Source organism: Mustela putorius, unplaced genomic scaffold (genome assembly GCF_011764305.1).
Source record: "Mustela putorius furo isolate JIRA1106 unplaced genomic scaffold, ASM1176430v1.1 tig00003976_pilon_pilon_pilon, whole genome shotgun sequence".
In the NCBI taxonomy this organism is placed as follows: Eukaryota; Metazoa; Chordata; class Mammalia; order Carnivora; family Mustelidae; genus Mustela; species Mustela putorius.
Window position 1 is genome coordinate 4,254,406 of NW_025422118.1, and position 18,724 is coordinate 4,273,129.

The window sequence follows — 18,724 nt, forward strand, 5'->3', positions numbered from 1 at the left end:
ATCAAGGCACTTAGAAAGGAGAGATTCTGCATTCAATGCTGCAGGATAGGGATTTAGAAAGAGCTTTAACGGTTTGTTGGTTAATCAACTAAAATATGGACCAGAAGTTAGCCCATGCTGAGCATGTTGGAAATGCTAGACGTGTCTTGGTTAAAGGCAGGAGAAACAATTCAAAGACTTAGGGAAGGTTGTAATGTTAAGAATGGGTTTGCCATTTCAGACCCATTCACTCACTCTGGAGGGGTCCAGCAGACACACCTTTCACCATAACTGTGAGAAATAAATTGTGAGGGGAGTCCCTGCAGTCCTAAATTGTTGTATCATCACTCTTATCTTAGGCCACTTTACATTAGGAACAGCAGTCACTGAATTGGCACACAAATATCACGGGAGTTAACTGAATGCCAGGGGTAGGGCAAGTGCAAAGGCACTCAACTGCAAAGGCAAGGTGGATATGATCACCATAATAAAGAGCAAAGTCAAAGAAGCAATCAGAAAAGTCTGATTTGCACAAACCTAAGGCATTGATAAGCTGATCATGGTGCTCCTAGAAATAAAAAAGAGAGGAAGTGTACCAATAAATTTTTACTACATCTGTATAAGCAGAAAAGTTCGAGGTCAAATGAACAAAAAACAGTGTAATAGGCCCTCAATCAACTGCCAAACTTGAGCCTCATTACACACCCAGAACCCCCTACATGAACGGGAGGACTGGTCCTCTTCAGGTAGACGCTTGATTCACGGCCCAAAATGTATACTCTTACTCTTTCTCCAATCCTTCCCCAACAGGATCTATGGCCATATACCAGGGTAACCGGGCATTGTGCAAAACGAAAATCATCAGACCTCTCAGGAACTACTGGACACTGGCTCTGAACCAACACTGAATCCAGAAGACCCAAAACATCAGGTGGCCTACCAGTCAAAGTAGGGAGCTATGGAGGTCAGCTATCAATGGAGCTTCAGCTCAGGTCCTCCTCACTCACAGGAGGCCCACTGCATCCCAAACCCATCCTGGGCTTATTTCCCCAGTTCCAAAGTGCACAACTAGAACACACACAATCAGCAACTAGCAGAATCCCCACACTGGCTCCCTGACCCATGGAGTCAGGGCCATTATGGCAGGAAAGGCCAACTGGAAGTCACTAGAACTGCTACTACCTAGGAAAACAGTAAACCAAAAGGAATAAATATCACAATCCAGGAACCACTGCAAAGTCAATACCACCATTAAGGACTGGAAAGATAATCCAGGTCAACTAAGCTATCTGGCCTGTGCAGAAGACAGACTGATCTTGGAGAACGAGAGTGGATTATCAGAAGCTCAAGCAGCTGGGGAGGTAAGTGCTGCTCTAGCTACTGTGGTTCTATTGCTTGAGCACATTCACGGATCTCCTGGCACCTGGGATGCAGCTGCTGACCTGGCAGGTACTGTTCTCTCCACCCCAGCTGCTAACCATCACCAGATGCACTTTGCTTTCAGCTGGCGGGGCCAGCAACACACCTCCAAGGTCCTCTCTCAGGGGTACAGCAACTCTCCAGCCCTACACCATAAGTTAGTTTGGGGGGATCTTGATCGACTTTTTCTTATCTTACAGAAGAAAGATAATTCCACCCATTCTATGGATGCCATTACCCTGACTAAACCTAGTGAGCAAGAAGTAGCAACGCTGAGGCACCTGGGTGGCTCAGTGGGTTAAAGCCTCTGCCTTCGGCTCAGGTCATGATCTCAGGGTCCTGGGATCGAGCCCCGCATCGGGCTCTCTGCTCAGCAAGGAGCCTGCTTCCCCCCGCCCTGCCTGCCTCTCTGCCTACTTGTGATCTCTGTCCGTTAAATAAAAAATAAGTAAAATCTTAAAAAAAAAAAAAAGTGAAGGATAAGATGTGACATCAGGCCCCACTGGCAATTAAAAAGAGGTAAGACAATTAGTGGGCCTTTGACTTTGGAGGCGATACAGTCCTGATCTGGGCGTGTTACTCAAGTCCACTTACCATGTGACCTGAAAAGCTGCTAATGGAGTACGGACTAGAGCAAGAGAAGATTCTGCAACAGGTCTAGGAGGCCACACAAACTGCTCTGCCAAATGGGCCCTTGCTCCAAAACATTCGGTGATGCTTCAGCTATCAGTGGCAATAGGAATGCTCTCTGGACCCTCTGGCAGTTCCTCAGAGGTGAACAGCACTATGTTAGTACTTAGGATTTGGGAGGAAAATCCTTCCATCCTCACCAGATAACTACTCTCTTTTTTAGATACAGCTCGTGGCCTGCTATGGAGGCCTTTCTAGACTGAACACTTAACCATAAGCTACCAAGTTACCACAGGACCTAACTGTCCATGAACTATCCAGTCATGTCCAGGACATGAACTGGGTGTTTACCTGACCCACCATGCCTTAAAGTCTAGCAGACACAGTAATATTCCATCATCAAATTAAAGTGGCAGATACATGGTAAGCTTGAGCAGATCCTGAAGGTAATAGTAAGTCACACAAAGAAATGGCTTAAGCACCCACAGTCTCCCTTCGTGCTTAACTATCTTCTCTGTCCCAGACTTTAGACCAGAACTACACCATTAGCTCTTCTGAGTGTCCAGCTTGCCTACTGAAGATATTGGATCCTAGGACTTGTTAATCTCCATAATCGTGTAAGCCAATTCCATATAAAAAAATTCCTACACAGGGTGCCTGGGTGGCTCAGTGGGTTAAGCCTCTGCCTTCTGCTCAGGTCATGATCTCAGAGTTCTGAGATCGAGGCCCGCATCGGGCTCTCTGCTCAGCAGGGAGCCTGCTTTCCCCTCTCTCTCTGCCTACCTCTCTCCCTACTTGTGATCTGTGTGTCAAATAAATAAATAATTTTTTTAATTTCCTATAAAAAATCCTACACACACAGAGACACACACACACACACACACAAACACACACACACACACACACACACACATATACACAAACATACACACATCCTATTAGTTCTGCTTCTCTGGAGAGAACCCTAATACACTGACCAATTATTTCTCACTTATGCTTAGACCAAAACTAAACAAATACCTAAAATAAACCGAAACGTGCAAATGTTTAGGAAATGCTTCAAAGCCTTTACCACACTGAGCAGAATGCACAACACAACAGCTAAAAGGTATTTGGGCATGAAAAAGGAATGAGTAGTATCCTACTTCTCTTAAAATTTAAGTCTATTCTAGTGGCTCTCTTTATGAACTCAATGTTTGTACTGTCTCAAAATTCAGATGCTGCATGATGGTATTTGGAGATGAAGACTTCTGGAGATAATTAAGTTTAGATGAGGGTGGAACCTGGTCTGACAGGATTAGTGCCTTCATGAGACACCAGAGAGTTTGTGCTCTCTTTCTTTCTGGTCCTCCACATGCACACAGAAAAGGGGTCATGTGAGCACACAGTAAGATGATAACCACCTATGAGCCAAGAGAAGAGGTCTAAGAAGGAAATGTACCTTAATGGCACCTTGATCTTGGGACTTACCAGGCTCCAGAACTATGAGAAATAACTTTCTGTTGTTTAAGCCAACTGGGAGCTAGTATTTTTCATGGCAGCCTGAGCACACTAAAACATGACCAGTAATGACTAGTCTCAGGCACTGAAGCTGAAGAAAGCAGAGACTATATAATAAAATTTAACTGCAATGATGTCTATTTTATTTGTTTGTTTGTTTGTGTATTTTGTTGACTTGTTTTCTTTTCCTTTTTTCTTTTTTAATTCTATTCAGTATGATTTCTCATCTCTCTCTCTCTCTCTTTCTTTTTTCTGGTAAACGTACCTAACTCTTCACCTCCCCTCAGTGTCATGGATTTAAAAGAGGACTACGCATGTGGCAGAGCCTGTATTCCTGTATTCTAGACCCCACCAATCATACTGTTTTATACTGCTGGACATTACAACCGGCCCTTCAAGTGGTCCCTTATATTCCCTTCCCAGGAAGTCTTGATTTATAGCTGGAGGGAAAACAGCCCTACCTACCTCAAGGGTACTGGGAAATAGGAGGGTTTTTTTCCTGCTATATTGTAAATCTCTGTATGCACTAGAAGGAATAAAGCCAACAAGAGAGAAGTGATATCAGCAAAATGACCTCATAAAACATCCCTTAACAATAACCCCCACCACACACATAATATTTTGAAATCTATCCATGACAAAATGCCTTTGCAAGAGATCTGGATCCAAATAGGAGATTATGAAACCCCTCTGTAGTCCAAGACTAAGGAGAGCCATTTTGAGAAGTTAGGCTTGTACACTAGGAAGCTGACTTACCAACCATGGTCCTGGCTATAGACTCAGAAGCAGCTCTATACCCTGAAGGGCTACAGACCCATCTGGCTTTAGATCTGTCACCAGCACCAAATACCAAAGCACCCGAGAGAAGTCACACCCACATGTACATCAAATAGTAGGTATACGGACCTCAGTCCCAGCTGTGGTCCATGAACTTTAGGCCCCCTTGACCCACAGTCTGGGAGCCTCTGGAGATAAACCTGTCAAACACAGATTATAGAATCTTAAAGGGCCTTCTACTCAACTCCAGTCCCCTCCCAGCCACTCTCCTTGAACAGGCCTGTTGGCACAGGGGCCATGCAGGAGAGAGTCCCATCTGTGCCCCTTGAGCACTTGAAAGGGCCCTATAATTAGCTCTAGTTTCTTCACAGCCACAGTCTGCCTGAAGAGTCCAGGTCCCAGTGGGAGACACTCTTGTCAACCACCCCAGCATTTCTAAAAGAACCGTATACTTGTGAACCTAGCAACCACAGTCTGTGAATACACGTGCTGGCACAAGGATCCAAAATGAGACACTCTGAGCTAGAACCCCAGAAAGCCTCAAGGGCCCTAAACTTGGCTCCAGCGCCATCATAGCCATACCACCAGATCCCCCACCAGATCCACCAACCAAGGGACCCACCTCCTGCAATCCCAAAGATTCTGAAGGGGATCTACACTAGGTTTCAGAAGCTCCAAGCCTTAGTCCACAAGCTGTCCTGCCAGCACAGAGACCCAATAGTAGATGCTCATCCCTGCACATCAAGAGATCCTGAACTAGCTTTATCTTCTGCTCTAGTCCTTTCCACTAGTCAGGGAGCAGTCCTGGCCACTCAGGGACCCATCAAGTGAATAGACAGCAATCTTCTCAGGTCCCTCCCTAATGGGAGCCATACCAGTCCATGAACCTGGTAATAGGCCAGTGTCTGAAGACCCAACTGCAGACTCTGAAGCAGACCCTTGTCTTAAGGCCACCCTACTTACTGAACAAGGTACAGAAGGTAGTTCAATCCACTGAGGGACCTGTTAGCATCTATACCTACCAAAGCCCCTGAAAACAAGACCCCACTGGGGAGCTGTAACCAGCTCCAACCCAGCCCAACTAATATTCCAGAGGTAATCCCATCAACATAGAAAATAGAAAGGAGGGCCTTACCTCATGAAACCAATCTGTAAAGACCAGAATAAGTGTTTGTTTCTTCAAATACACGTCCATCAATATAATACTACATGGAAGAATCAGGGGACTATGACCTCACCAAAAGAAACTAATAAAGTACTAATAAATGACCCTAAAGAAATGATGATCTATAGGTTACCTGACAAAGAATACAAAATAATCATCATAAAGAAAGTGAATGAAATGAGAGAGAATACAGACTTCTAAACAAAATCAGAGAAACAATGAATGAATAGAATGAGCTTAATAAAGAAGTAGAGACCATAAAAAGAATGAAAAAGAAAACCTGCAGGTGAAGAAAACAATGACAGAGATGGAAAATGTAATGGAGAGCTTTAAGAACAAATTTACTCATCCAGAAGAAATAATCAGCAAACTCAAAGACACACTGCTTGAAATTAACCAGTTAGATGGGGTGCCTGTGCAGCTCAGGCAGTTAAGCATCGGCCTTTGGCTCAGGTCATGATCCCAGGATCCTGGGATCGAGCCCCCCCCAAATCAGGTCCCTGATCAGCAGGGAGTCTGCTTCTCCCTCTCCCTATGCCCCTCTCCATGCTTGTGCACATGCTCTCTCTCTCTCAAATAAATAAAATCTTAAAAAAAAAAAAAAAGCCATGTAGAGAAACAAAAAGAAAAAAGACTTTTTTGAAAAAGATTAAAGAAAGCCTATGTGAATTAAGGGACCCCATTAAATGAACATTCATATCATAGGAGTCCCTGAAGAAGAACTTGGCAGAAAGTTTATTTAAAAAAAGAGTAATTGAAATTTCCCCAAATCATGGGAGAATATGGACATTCAGGTATAGGAAACTCAAAGAACTCCATGAAAGATCAACCCCAAAATTCCTTTGAGACTCATTAGTCAGATGTTAAAAGACAAAAAGGAGAGAATTTTGGAAGAAGGAAGAGAAAGCGGCAAGACTCATCACATACAAGGGAACCCCCATATGGCTACTAATGGATGTCTCTAAAGAAACCTTGCAAGCCAGAACAAAGTTAAATGATACAGGCAATGTGCTGAACAACAAGAATAAAAAATTGCCAACCAAAAATACTATACATGGCAAAACTGTCCTTCAGAAATGAAGGAGAGCTAAAGACATTCCCAAACAACAGAAGAGTTCATCACTACTAGCCCTGCCTTTCAAGAAATGTTAAAGAGAATCCAAGTTGAAATGAAAGGATACTAACAATATGAAAACATATAAAACCACAAAACTCATGGTAAAAGGAAATACATAGTCAAATTCTGAATACCTTAATACTATAATGGTATAAAATCACTTTATCTCTAGTATAAAACTTAAAAAATAAAAATAACTTATTAATGGATGCATAATATAAGAAAATGCAAAGTATGACATCAATAGTTTAAATATGAGAGAAGTAAAAGTGTAGAGCTTGTATATGCAATTGAAGATAAGTTATTATCAGCTTAAAATACACTTATACCTACATAGTGTTTTATATAAGCCTTATGGTAACCACAAGAGAAGGAACATAGTAGACAGGCAAAAGATAAAGAGAAAAGAATTAACGTATACACTACAAAAAAAAATCACAAAGGAAGATAGGAAGAGCAGAAGAAAGGAACAAAAAAACTGAAAAACAGTCAACAATGAAATGGCAATCAATACCTACCAATAATTACTTTAAATATAAATGAACTAAATTCCCAATTAAAAATACAAAGTGGCTGAATAAATTTAAAAAAAAATCAAGATCCAACAATAAGCAGCCTAAGAAAAGCTCACATTAGTTGTAAGTGCATACAGGTTGAAAGTGAGGAGACAGAAAAAAATATTCCATGTAAATGGTTATACTTATATCACATATAATAGACTTTTAGTCAAAACTGGTTGCAAAAGACAAAGAAGGTCATGAAATAGGGATTAAGGAATCAATTCATCATGAGGCTATAACAATTTTAGATATTTATGCACCTTACATGGGAGTACCTAAATATTTAAAGCAAATAATAACAAAACTGAAGGGAGAAATAGCAATATAACAGTAGTGGGCTTTAAAACCCTACATTCAACACTGGATAGATCATCAGAAAGAAACTTAGTAAGAAAACAGCAGACCTGAAGAACTTTATAGACCAAAATGGATCTAACAAACATAAACAGAACAGCCCATGCAACAGCAGTAGAACATATACTCTTCTTAAGCACACACAGAACATTCTACAGGATACAACTTATGTTGGGCCCCAAAGCAAGACTTAACAAATTTAAAAAGACTAAAATCTTATCTAGTATCTTTTCTAATCACAATTTCTGATTTCTGAAATCAGAAATTTGTGAGAGGAGGAAATGGGAAATTCACAAAAATGTAGAAAGTAAACAACAGGACATGGCTCAGTCAGTTAAACATCTGCCTTTAGGTCGGTTCATGATCCGGGGTCCTGGATTGAGACCCACATTGGGCTCCCTGATCAGCAGGAAGTCTGCTTCTCCCTCTACCTACAGCTCCACCTTCTTTTGCTCTCTCTTTCTGTCAAATGAATAAATTAAATCTTTACAAATAAATACATAAATAAAAGTAAACAACACACTCCTGATCAACCAATTCTGCCACTTACAACAAGATGCATACAACTTGAGGGCATTATTCTAAATGAAACAATTCTGAAAAAGAAAGACAAATATCGTATGATCTCACTGACATGTACAATCTTAAAAAAAAAAAGTCATACTCAGAAACAGAGAGTAGAATGCTGTTTTTCAGAGGTTGGGGAGTAGGATAAGTGAGGAGACGTCAATCCACTGGCACAAACTTCCAGTTATAGAGGAATTTCTGGGTATCTAATATTCAACATGTAATTATAGTTAACAATATTATATGCTTGAAAGTTGCCAGGAGAATAAATCTAAAATGTTCTTACCACCGAAAAAAAAAAAAGAAAATATATTTATGTGAAGTAATAGATGTGTCAATTAACCTTACTGTGGTAATCATTTTGCAATAAATACATGTATTGAATCATCACAATGATTATACCTTAAACTTATACCATGTTATATTCAATTATATCTCAATAAAACCAGGGCAGGAGGGGGCAGAAGAAGTGCAGGGAGCCAATAAGGGCGAGGCAAAGATGAAAAATACTTGAAAGAACTGCAGGAACATTATTTGTGATTCTGGGTTCCAAAGCTCTTTATGGGACTCTTTGACTTAAATCAATTAATTTCTTGTTATCCTTTAATTTAATCTTATCTGAGTTTTTATGAGACCTAAGAGTGCTGATTATAATCCACAGAGTAAAATTTCATCAATTCAAAAAACATCAAAAGTATACAGTTACAGAATACAAAATGAAATTAGCCCAGGAATATATCTAAAGAAAAATTTAATGTTACCAGATGCTCCAGGAATGTAGAGATAATTTAATGTTAGGGAATTTATTGGGATAACCCAGCACACATTAGTAAGTCAAAAGTAAATAATGATTATTTTAATAGTATCTAATATTTTTAAATATTTAATATTTTTAATATCAAAAAAACTACTCATAAAATATAAAATCTATTCTTTTTTTCTTATTAAATAGGATTAAAAGAATACTTCACTAAAGAAAAAAATACTATCTCCCCCAAGCCATTAGCCAAAATCATACATAACCTGAAAGATTAGATATATTCCCATCCCAAGATGGTCAAGACAAAGATGTACGCTATCAGTATTTGAAATTGTTCTGGAAGTGCTATCATTGCCGTTACAAATTGCATATATAATATATTATCAAATATATCTATCCAATATATATATCCAAAACAAATCCAAATTGTAAATACCAGAAAGGAAATGAACATTTTATCATTTACAAATGATGACTGTTTACTTAGAAAATTCTAATATAATTAATAGAAATATGTAACACCAAGTGTATGACTAGAAACAAAATAAACATATACAAATTTTTTTCTGAATATCAATAATACCTAGTCAAAAATAAAAACAAAATAGCTTTTCTTGCCAATAAAACCAATTAGAAATTGTAACATAACAAATTAGAAAATATAACAGAAGAAAATGGGGCTGTTCATAATAGCAATAAAAATACATCCAGCAGGGCATCTGGGTTGCTCAGTGGGTTAAGCCCCTGCCTTTGGCTCAGGTCATGATCTCAGGGTCCTGGGATCAAGCCCCACATCAGGCTCTCTGCTCAGCAGGGAGCCTGCTTCCCTTCCTCTCTCTCTGCCTGCCTCTCTGCCTGCCTGTGATCTCTGTCTGTCAAATAAATAAATAAAATCTTAAAAAAAAAAATACATCCAGCAATAAAACAAACAAACAAACAAACAAAAAAAACAGAAAAAACCTGTAAGACTAAATCTTTAAAAGGCCTCCCAAAAATGGAGACACATACAATGCTTTCCTATCAGAAGACTCAATAATGTAATGATGTCACTTTTCCCTATTATAAGTTTTAATGTCACCCCAACCAAAATAAAAAGCGCTTTTTAATTACATTTTTAATTTTTTTTATACCCTGACAAAAATTATCTCAAGTTCATCTGGAATGATAAATGAATTAAAATCCATTTTCCTACTTTTCTGTAGGAAAAAAGAATGAATGGGCATTTGCATGACCAGATATTAAAAATATATTATGAAACCAATAAAAACTGAAACAAGGCAGTACAAACATGAGTAGTTAGAAATATCAAAAGCATAAAGACAAAAAAAACAGAAATGAAGGCTTGAATATATACAAATTTAATAGGTAATTTAAATAAGATTTCAAATTAGAGAGATTATAAATGAACCATTTATAATAAACCATTATGAAGAAAATGACATTAGAACTCAACATACAATGGTAATTTCTGAATGAATAAATGATAAAAGGGGAAAAAGAATGCCAACCTCATACTGAATATACTCCACATTCTCCTAGATTAAAGGGGAATTAAATGAAAAATAAAATCTTCTAGAAAATACCAGAGAATAATGATCTGATATTATACTGAGAAAGATCTTCAAAAATATTTAAGCAAAGTTAGAAATCATAAAGGAAAGGAATAACAGATTTGAATATATAAAAATTCAAATATAGCAAAAAATTACTAAAAACTAAAGAAAGAAGAGGCAAGAAATAAACCAGGCAAAAATACTATATATATTTATATCTATTATATATTATATACATGTTATATAAATGACATTATATATGACATAAATTAATAAAAATTCTTTTAAATCAGTAAGAAAACAGACCAATTTTTTAAGCAAATCACAAAAGGAGGAACCTCTGCCCTTACCATTCGTGGTCTCACTCTCAAATAAACAAATATATCTTAAAAATAAATAAATAAGCATGCACACCCCATTATAGTAGTTTAACCTCAGAAAACAAACATAATATTCTGGAAAGTTTTATTTATAAAGCTATTTGCCTTAGCACTGTTTATAGTAACTACAGCAATTGAGTTCTTACAGTGGCAAAGGCAGGCACAAAAATATAAGGGTCTTTTTGGAAGAAGGAAGGGGCAGAACTGGTACTGAAAACTGTAGACATTAAGGTAACTTGCAAGTCCACCTGTCTTCTTCACATGTCGTGTTATTAGTCATTTATGTTCTCTCCCCCTCCTTCTCCTCTTCTACTCTCCTCTAAGTTGGTTTCTTCAACTTGCTCAACACTCCTGCTCCCCTGTATCTCTTCTGTATGACTGACGTTTGCCATAACTCTTCTTGACCTGCTCTTAATTCATGGCATCGGTAAAGAATTCTTACAGTTTCTACACTACTCTTAATTATCTTTCTTAACATACATTCTCCCCAAAAAGGAATTTGGCCTAACTCATTTTCTCATAGAGAACCACTGGTAGGAAGTGAGGAGCTGATCCAAACCACAGTGATCAGGGTCACAGGGAGCATGGGCAGATGTTCACTCTGCCATTTCTAGTGCAGAAACACACAAGCATACACACCCACACAACCCTGGCAATCACCTAGGTGCTCCCACACCAGCAGACTCGATCAGCTAATAAATTATAGCTCATTGATCAGAGAAAGAAATATGCACAGTATATTGCAACACACGCCAGGGGCTATAATACAGACTGCCAGTGAAATCTGGATAGTAGAATAACAATCATTCTTAATTTTGTCCTTGGTGGCTTTGTATTTTCTAAAATCCCTATAATAAATACCGATTTCTTTTATAAATCAGAAAAGAACTTACTTTGTATAAAGTTTTAAAAATTTTTTTAACTTTACTTCATAGAGAAAAATCATTTTGATTACCTTTCCATCATCACATCTTGTGCCTTCATTCACCATCCCAGGATCTGGAACATCTGATCCTAGCTGGAAATCCACACCCCAACATTTGGTGCCTTTACTGGGAGTCTGAATAATAGCAGGAACGATTCCAAATACAGGCATGTCTTGGACATTCTCACACTGAAGCTTTCCACACAATGCATTCCTATAAAGATAGAGGAATAATGCAAACATAAAATATACCCAGTGTAGATACAAAAGGAAAATTGTGTATTTTGATACATAAGGAAAGTTTATTTATATTTAGTGAAGGGAATCTCAACAGAGAAAGTATATGAGAGCAAAGACTTCAAAGCAGTTCTCTTCAAATATGGATAAGAGGTAAGTGGATGCTAACATGGAGATTAGTAGGGTACCAGGTGGTGCTCATGCTGCTTCTTCCCCCACACCTAATCTCTCTTTACTATCTGTCTAGAGCTCGAAAAAGTCTGAGGAAAAAGTTGTTTATAAATATAACTTTGCAAATGTTTTCACACATATTATTTCAAAATAATAGGACCATACCAAAGTTTAATTGTGACTTCTTATAGAGTTACAGTAAGGAGAAAATTAGATTCTGTACTGTAAAGTAAGAAAAGACTCCACACTTCTTGGCTTGGGTTAACTCTTAGTTACTTAAAGACTCAACTTATTAATTCACTAATTCAATTCACTGGTTCAGCATTACAACAAGCATTATGAAGGTATGCCTAACTATAACTCTTATCACCAAGGCTGTGTTAGCTCAATACCCTTCCTATAACCTTTCATAACACGCTAAATACCACTACCATCAACTCTGATGATGCTATATTGAAATCTTCTACTTGACTGTCTTGTGATCCAAGCAACTACCCTACACTTGAATCTCCTTTACGGTATCACTGCCAAGTGATATAGGATGTAATTTTCCTTGAATTCACCTAATCCTCTAACTCACTAGTCCCTAAAAGTTTTCATTCTAGATATCACAAAACTATTTTACTTCTTGAGTTAAAATCTATCTCCTTATAACTGTTCCTCATTGGTCCCAGACCTTCCACATGAGATCACACAGCTAATGTCTTTTCCTTCTCCCACATGGCAGCTATTTTAGGACAATTATCATGTAGTTCCTAAATACTTACTTCAACAGAGCAATACCCTACAATCATTTCTTATGGAACAAGGATCTCCCCCTCTAAATAGTTCGTTTGTCTCACAGCCTCTTGAAGAACAGTACTCAGAGTAGGGCATGAAATTTCAGTTATAGCCTGACAAGCAAAGAACAAAATGGAGCTCACATTTCCTTTATCTTAGATACTGTACTACTATTAAGCCCAAGATTACAGCAGCCTTTTTTTTAAGATTTTATTTATGTATTTGAGAGAGAGTGCACAAGCAGGAGGAGAGACAGAGGGAGAAGCAGACTCCCCAGTAAGCAAGAAGCCCAAACAAAGCAGGACTTGATCCCAGGAGCCTGGGATCATGACCTGAGCCAAAGGCAGAAGCCCAACCTACTAAGGCACCCAGGCAACCCTACAGTAGCTTTTACAGTAAATACATTACATTATTGATGCCCTTGAACTGATCACTAGCTAAAATCCCTATTTACTTTTTGCATATACTATTAAGTCTCCTCTTCACTCTATCCTGCACTCGAGTTAGTAATTTTGTCACAACTTTACATTTATTCTTAAGTCACCAATTATTTACTAGTTAACTTGAATAAAGTGCTTATACTTTCTCAGCTTCAGTTCCTTCATCTGAAAAACAAGAGATAAATAACAATGTCTATCCACATAGTTGGTTGAAGTTAGATAGGAAAATCTCTAAAACAAAACATAGTATATAAAGCAGACCTAAGTTAACATCTGTTGGAGCCTACCAAAATTCACATTCCTATGATATACTTAGGTTTTGTGTGTAGTATTGGTGACATATTAAAAAGCGGTTACAAATCAATAAGAAAAAAAAAAAAACATGTCCACAGAAAAGATTAGCAAAGATACAAAAAAGGCAATTCAGAAAATAAGGAATGCAAGCAGCCAACAAAGCTAAGAGATTGTCACTCTTATAAAGGAAAATTCTATTACAAGCCTCAATAGAATAATTGCTTCTGGCAAGGATCATCAATGCATGCTAAAACCACAAAGTAAAACACCGGTGGGAAACTGGCTATTCATATTGTATAAAATCATCACTCCTCTACATATTATCTGATAGCTGTAATGGGCAAAACAACTCTACAAGTTGCAAGATCTTGTCATGGCCACTTAGTATCACTAATAAAATGAATTTATCCAGAATTATGTGCCTCCTTGACATAACGTACCAGTCATGAAGTATTCTTCCCTAAAATGTTTAACCTGAATTAAGACTTTAAATTTAATTAAGACTTTAAACTTCTGATTTATAGAGAAATCAAGGGATAGAGACACAAGTTAAACAACAATGAGAAGAAACTAACAAATCCAGATCATGGGCCATTCTAAAAGGCCACTGGCCCAGTTATTTCCTTAAGGCACTATCACTAAAAAGAAAAAAATAAATGAAGAAGACTATTTTAGATTAGAAGTGACTTAAGTGACATGACAATTAAATGCAATATATGATTCTTAACAGATCCTAATGTGGAAAAAAAACAGCTATGAAACACAATTTAAGGACAACTGGAGAAACCTTAATATTAACCAGGTATTACATGATAGTTGGAAATGATCGTTCTTAGGGCAGTGGTTTGGACATAAAACCTTCCCATGGAATTAAAAATACTAAAAATATATTAAGAATAATAATTTGGAAAAAAGAATAATAATTTACTTCCCCTCAAAAAGTATTACATAATTACAAGAGAACTTATATCTACAACTACTTTTAAAACTATGTAAGATAGATATCAAAAGTCATGTTCATATCCCCTTTTGAAATACTTTGATTTTTTTTTATTTTCCCTCCATCTACTCTGTTTTATGTTTCAAGAAAGGTAAATTCTGAATATTCTGTGAAATATACCATATATTAATAACTAATTGTTAAAGAATTGGAACAAAATAAATGGACTAAGATTAAGGGGGGAAAGGTACACAGCAGTAAGAACACCTATAAGAGGGCATCTGGTTCTGTGAAGAAAGATGGGGTAGTCTTTGAATGTAAGATCTGGAGGACTGGAGAACATGCCAGCCAGAAGGAACAGCATGGACGGAGGCCCTGTAGCAGAAGGACCACATGTAAGCCGCCTCAGCTGGTGTCTCACAGCATTTAATGGCTGAGTAGATAAAGATGAGCCTACAAATAAACACATTCAAAGAGCAACTGGAAACACAGAAAAGAACACTAGAAGAAATTTCCACACAGAAGCCAAGGAAAGAGGGAGGTTTCTTCAAGAACAAAATGGTCAGCATAGTTGAATGCTACTAAAAGTCAAGTAGCATGAAGACCTAAAAATTTCAGTTGGATTTCGCAACATGGAGATCACTGTTGTTATTTCTTCTTAGCAAACATTGTTTCACTAGAGTTGCTTAGACTAACTGGCAAAGTAGGAGGTGGAGCCGGGAGAAGAGATGCACAGTATTTCAGAATAATTTCAATTACACAAAATATCAGTGTGTGCATGTATAGCACAAAGAAACAAAAAGAGAGGAAGAAATACACTGAAATCAGTAAATATATACCCATGGAGATTATGGATGACCATTTTCTCATTTACAATTTTTAAATAATTATTAATTTTTTACCATACACAAATACTACAGAAACAAGAAAGTTTTAATCTGTCACTTTAAAGTTATAGAGAGTGGGACGCCTGGGTCAAGCGTTGGTTAAGCATCTGCCTTTGGCTCAGGTCAGCGTTTTGGGATGGAGTCCTGCATCGGGCTCCCCAGGCAGTGGGGAGCCTGCTTCTCCCTCTGCCTGCTGCTCCCTGCTGCTTGTGCTCTCTCTCTCTCTGACGAATAAACAAAAAAAATCTTTTCAAAAATAAAAAATAAAATTACAGAAAGCAAGAACATAACAACATCCAGAATGAAGACTGCAGATACCTTTATTTACATATTAATCAACCTAATCTTTTTATGACAAAAAAGAAGAGGAAGAATGTTTATTTGAGGTTCTTACTGTAGAATAAAGAAAACCAAAGATTCTACAATCTGTTAGATTTTAGGCAATGAACATCAAAAGAAATGAATTATTTTACTAGTTCTCAGAGTCTCTCTAAAGCTTTGTTAGAAAATTTTCAAGTTTGGAAATTTCAGTATTTAAGGGGGAGAAAGCAAGCAGATGCAAGGGACTATATAAAAGATATCAGAGATGACTGGTCTTACACTCTTGCACATTCCTTCACAGCCTTGCCTTCACTTACCCAGTGGCACACTTCTTGTATTCATTGCCAGAGAAGCCACAATTGCCAAATCTGTCACCTTTCGAATTCACATCAATGAAACAATCTCTTGGGGCAGCCTTGGCTTCTGTAACAAAAAAAAAAAAAAAAAAATGGCAATTTAATGCAGAAATAGAAGTATTCCCTATGTCAACCCACACACGAGGATGAACTGCTTTAACACCTTCTAAAATGTTTCAAGCCTCCCAGGTAGAACGTTTTTGATCCAATTTTATGCTTAACGAAATGTAAAAGTAAAGCTTAGAGAGTCTTTAAAAGTTACCCTGGGCTCAAAGAAAAGTAATTAAAAGAAATGCCATTAAACAAGATGACATTACAAATAAATGAAAATGAAAAGGTGCACATAGCCTGGTGGTGGTCTCGGAGTATCTGTTCTCAGCCTCTCAAACACATACCTGCTGCCTCGTTAGATCAGGCTCGGAAGGGCTGATTAAAAGACTGCCAGCTACTATTACTGGTTTTTTTCATTTACCACATTTGGATGCTGAATTTAGATGCCCCCCACTCACACGACAGATTGGCAAACAAACATGACAGCTGAGGAAGTAGGGAACCATTCTTGCTTTCTTGCATCTTATGTAAGTGTTAGCACTTCATGTTCAGTTCACCTGCCAATTACACATTCCTAAAAAACTTTCCTTGAAAATATTTTTAAGCCAAAATGACAGTACTTTCTATTGAAAAAAGTAATTCACTTGCCTATCTTGCACATCTATTGCTATGTTGTTTTGGCTAAAAGAAAATGACTGTGAGGCGGGGGGGAGCTGGAAAAGAGGCAGAGGACCACAGGACATGGAAAGGGAACAGAAACCTTCCACACAGGGCAAACAGCACGTGGCAGCATCCCTAGCGGGGCCCTTCCACAGAAGAGAAGCTCTACAAATCCAGATAATCTCCAAAAAGAAAAGTAAGTCTAGTTCACTTAGTCCTAGGTTTTTCCGTAGGCCTCCATGAAGATGGCATCATTGCTAAATACCAGTATTTAACTTGTTAAAATGTATCTGTTATAATTTTTTAGTCTGCGATGAGTGGCTTATTTTTGCAAAATGGATCAGAAGTTGACAGATCTCCACTATTCTATACCATGACCTAATTAACACAAATACATCCCATTTAATTTTTTAGTCCTCTTGGCTCAATCCCTTTCTGACCCACCGTAAGATAAGGGCTATAACAGAACAAGAGACAGAAACTAGAGGCAGCAGCAATCTGATCAAAGTCAACACCTAGTTTCTGAGAGATCTAGCACAATACTCATGAAGGAGCCTCTTTTTTTTTTTTTTAAGATTTTATTATTCATTTGAGAGAGCGCACAAGCAGGGGGAGAGACGGAAGGAGAGGGAGAAGTAGACTTCCTGCTGACCTGGGAGCCCAATGTGGGGGTCAAACCCGGGACTTGGAGATTACGACCTGAGCTGAAGGCAGACATTTAACTGTCTGAGCCACCCAGGTACCCATAACTGATCTTCTTAATTGAGACAAATAAAAATAAAAACAGAGGATTCGGGTCTCCTTTCCTTCCCTCCTTCTCCGCCCCCTCCTCTTTCCTTTCTTTCTTAAATATGTATTAATCCCCTACTAAGTGTCCCACACCCTGATTAGTAGTGGATATAGTTTACCAGTATCTCTCTGGAAAGATACAGAAAAGCTCCTGTTAGTAACTCTCTGCTGTCTTAATGACAAGTTTCAACAAACATCTAGTGCTCACTTATTTATTCACTTGAACGTGGTGTTGTTCCTGTTTTTACTGACTCAAGAGAGAAACAGAAGAAGATAGGAAAACAAGATCCCAGCACGGTTTGGGCATAAGCCCATCATTGTCAATTATCAAACAAAGCAATCTGCCTCATTATGCTGAAAGCAACCTTTTCCTTGAGAACCTCAATCACTTGAACCCGAGAAAGGAAACACAAGATGCCATACAATAAAGACTATCACTGCAGGAATACAGCTAGCATCAGTGTGTAATAAAAATCAGACTAACAAAAGGTGCTGCCAGGCCTCAATGTACACTCCCTATGGTTCTTCACCAGAACTACTGAATTACAGCTACTTGATATCCTTTGGCATAACAAACAGCAAAGTCAAAGAAGCAATCAGAAAGTCTGACTTGCACAGACCTATGGCTATAGTTAGCTGATCATGGTGCTCCTAGAAATAAAAAGAGAGGAAGTGTACCAGTAAATTTTTACTACATCTGCATAAAGTTCGAGGTCAAATGAACAAAACAGTGTAATAGGCCCTCAATCAACTGCCAAACTTGAGCCTTATTACACACCCAGAACCCCCTACATGAACGTGAGGACTGGTCCTCTTCAGGTAGACACTTGATTCACGGCCCAAAATGTATACTCTTACTCTTTTTCCAGTCCTTCCCCAACAGGATCTATGGCCATACACCAGGTTAACCCGGCATTGTGCAAAACGAAAATCATCAGACCTCTCAGGAACTACTGGACACTGGCTCTGAACCAACACTGAATCCAGAAGACCCAAAACATCAGGTGGCCTACCAGTCAAAGTAGGGAGCTATGGAGGTCAGCTATCAATGGAGCTTCAGCTCAGGTCCTCCTCACTCACAGGAGGCCCACTGCATCCCAAACCCATCCTGG

General features: G+C 38.2%; 1 protein-coding gene across 1 annotated transcript in view; it reads right to left on the reverse strand.

Moving 5' to 3' along the window:
* Nucleotides 1–18,724, reverse strand: part of ADAM9 (ADAM metallopeptidase domain 9) — a 146,641-nt gene that overhangs the window by 34,618 nt on the left and 93,299 nt on the right. The window contains exons 15-16 of the mRNA XM_045071012.1: nucleotides 16,074–16,179; nucleotides 11,717–11,900 (exon numbers count right to left, since the gene is read on the reverse strand). Coding sequence (XP_044926947.1) covers nucleotides 11,717–11,900; nucleotides 16,074–16,179 — 290 coding nt within the window. The remainder of the gene's footprint in view (nucleotides 1–11,716; nucleotides 11,901–16,073; nucleotides 16,180–18,724) is intronic.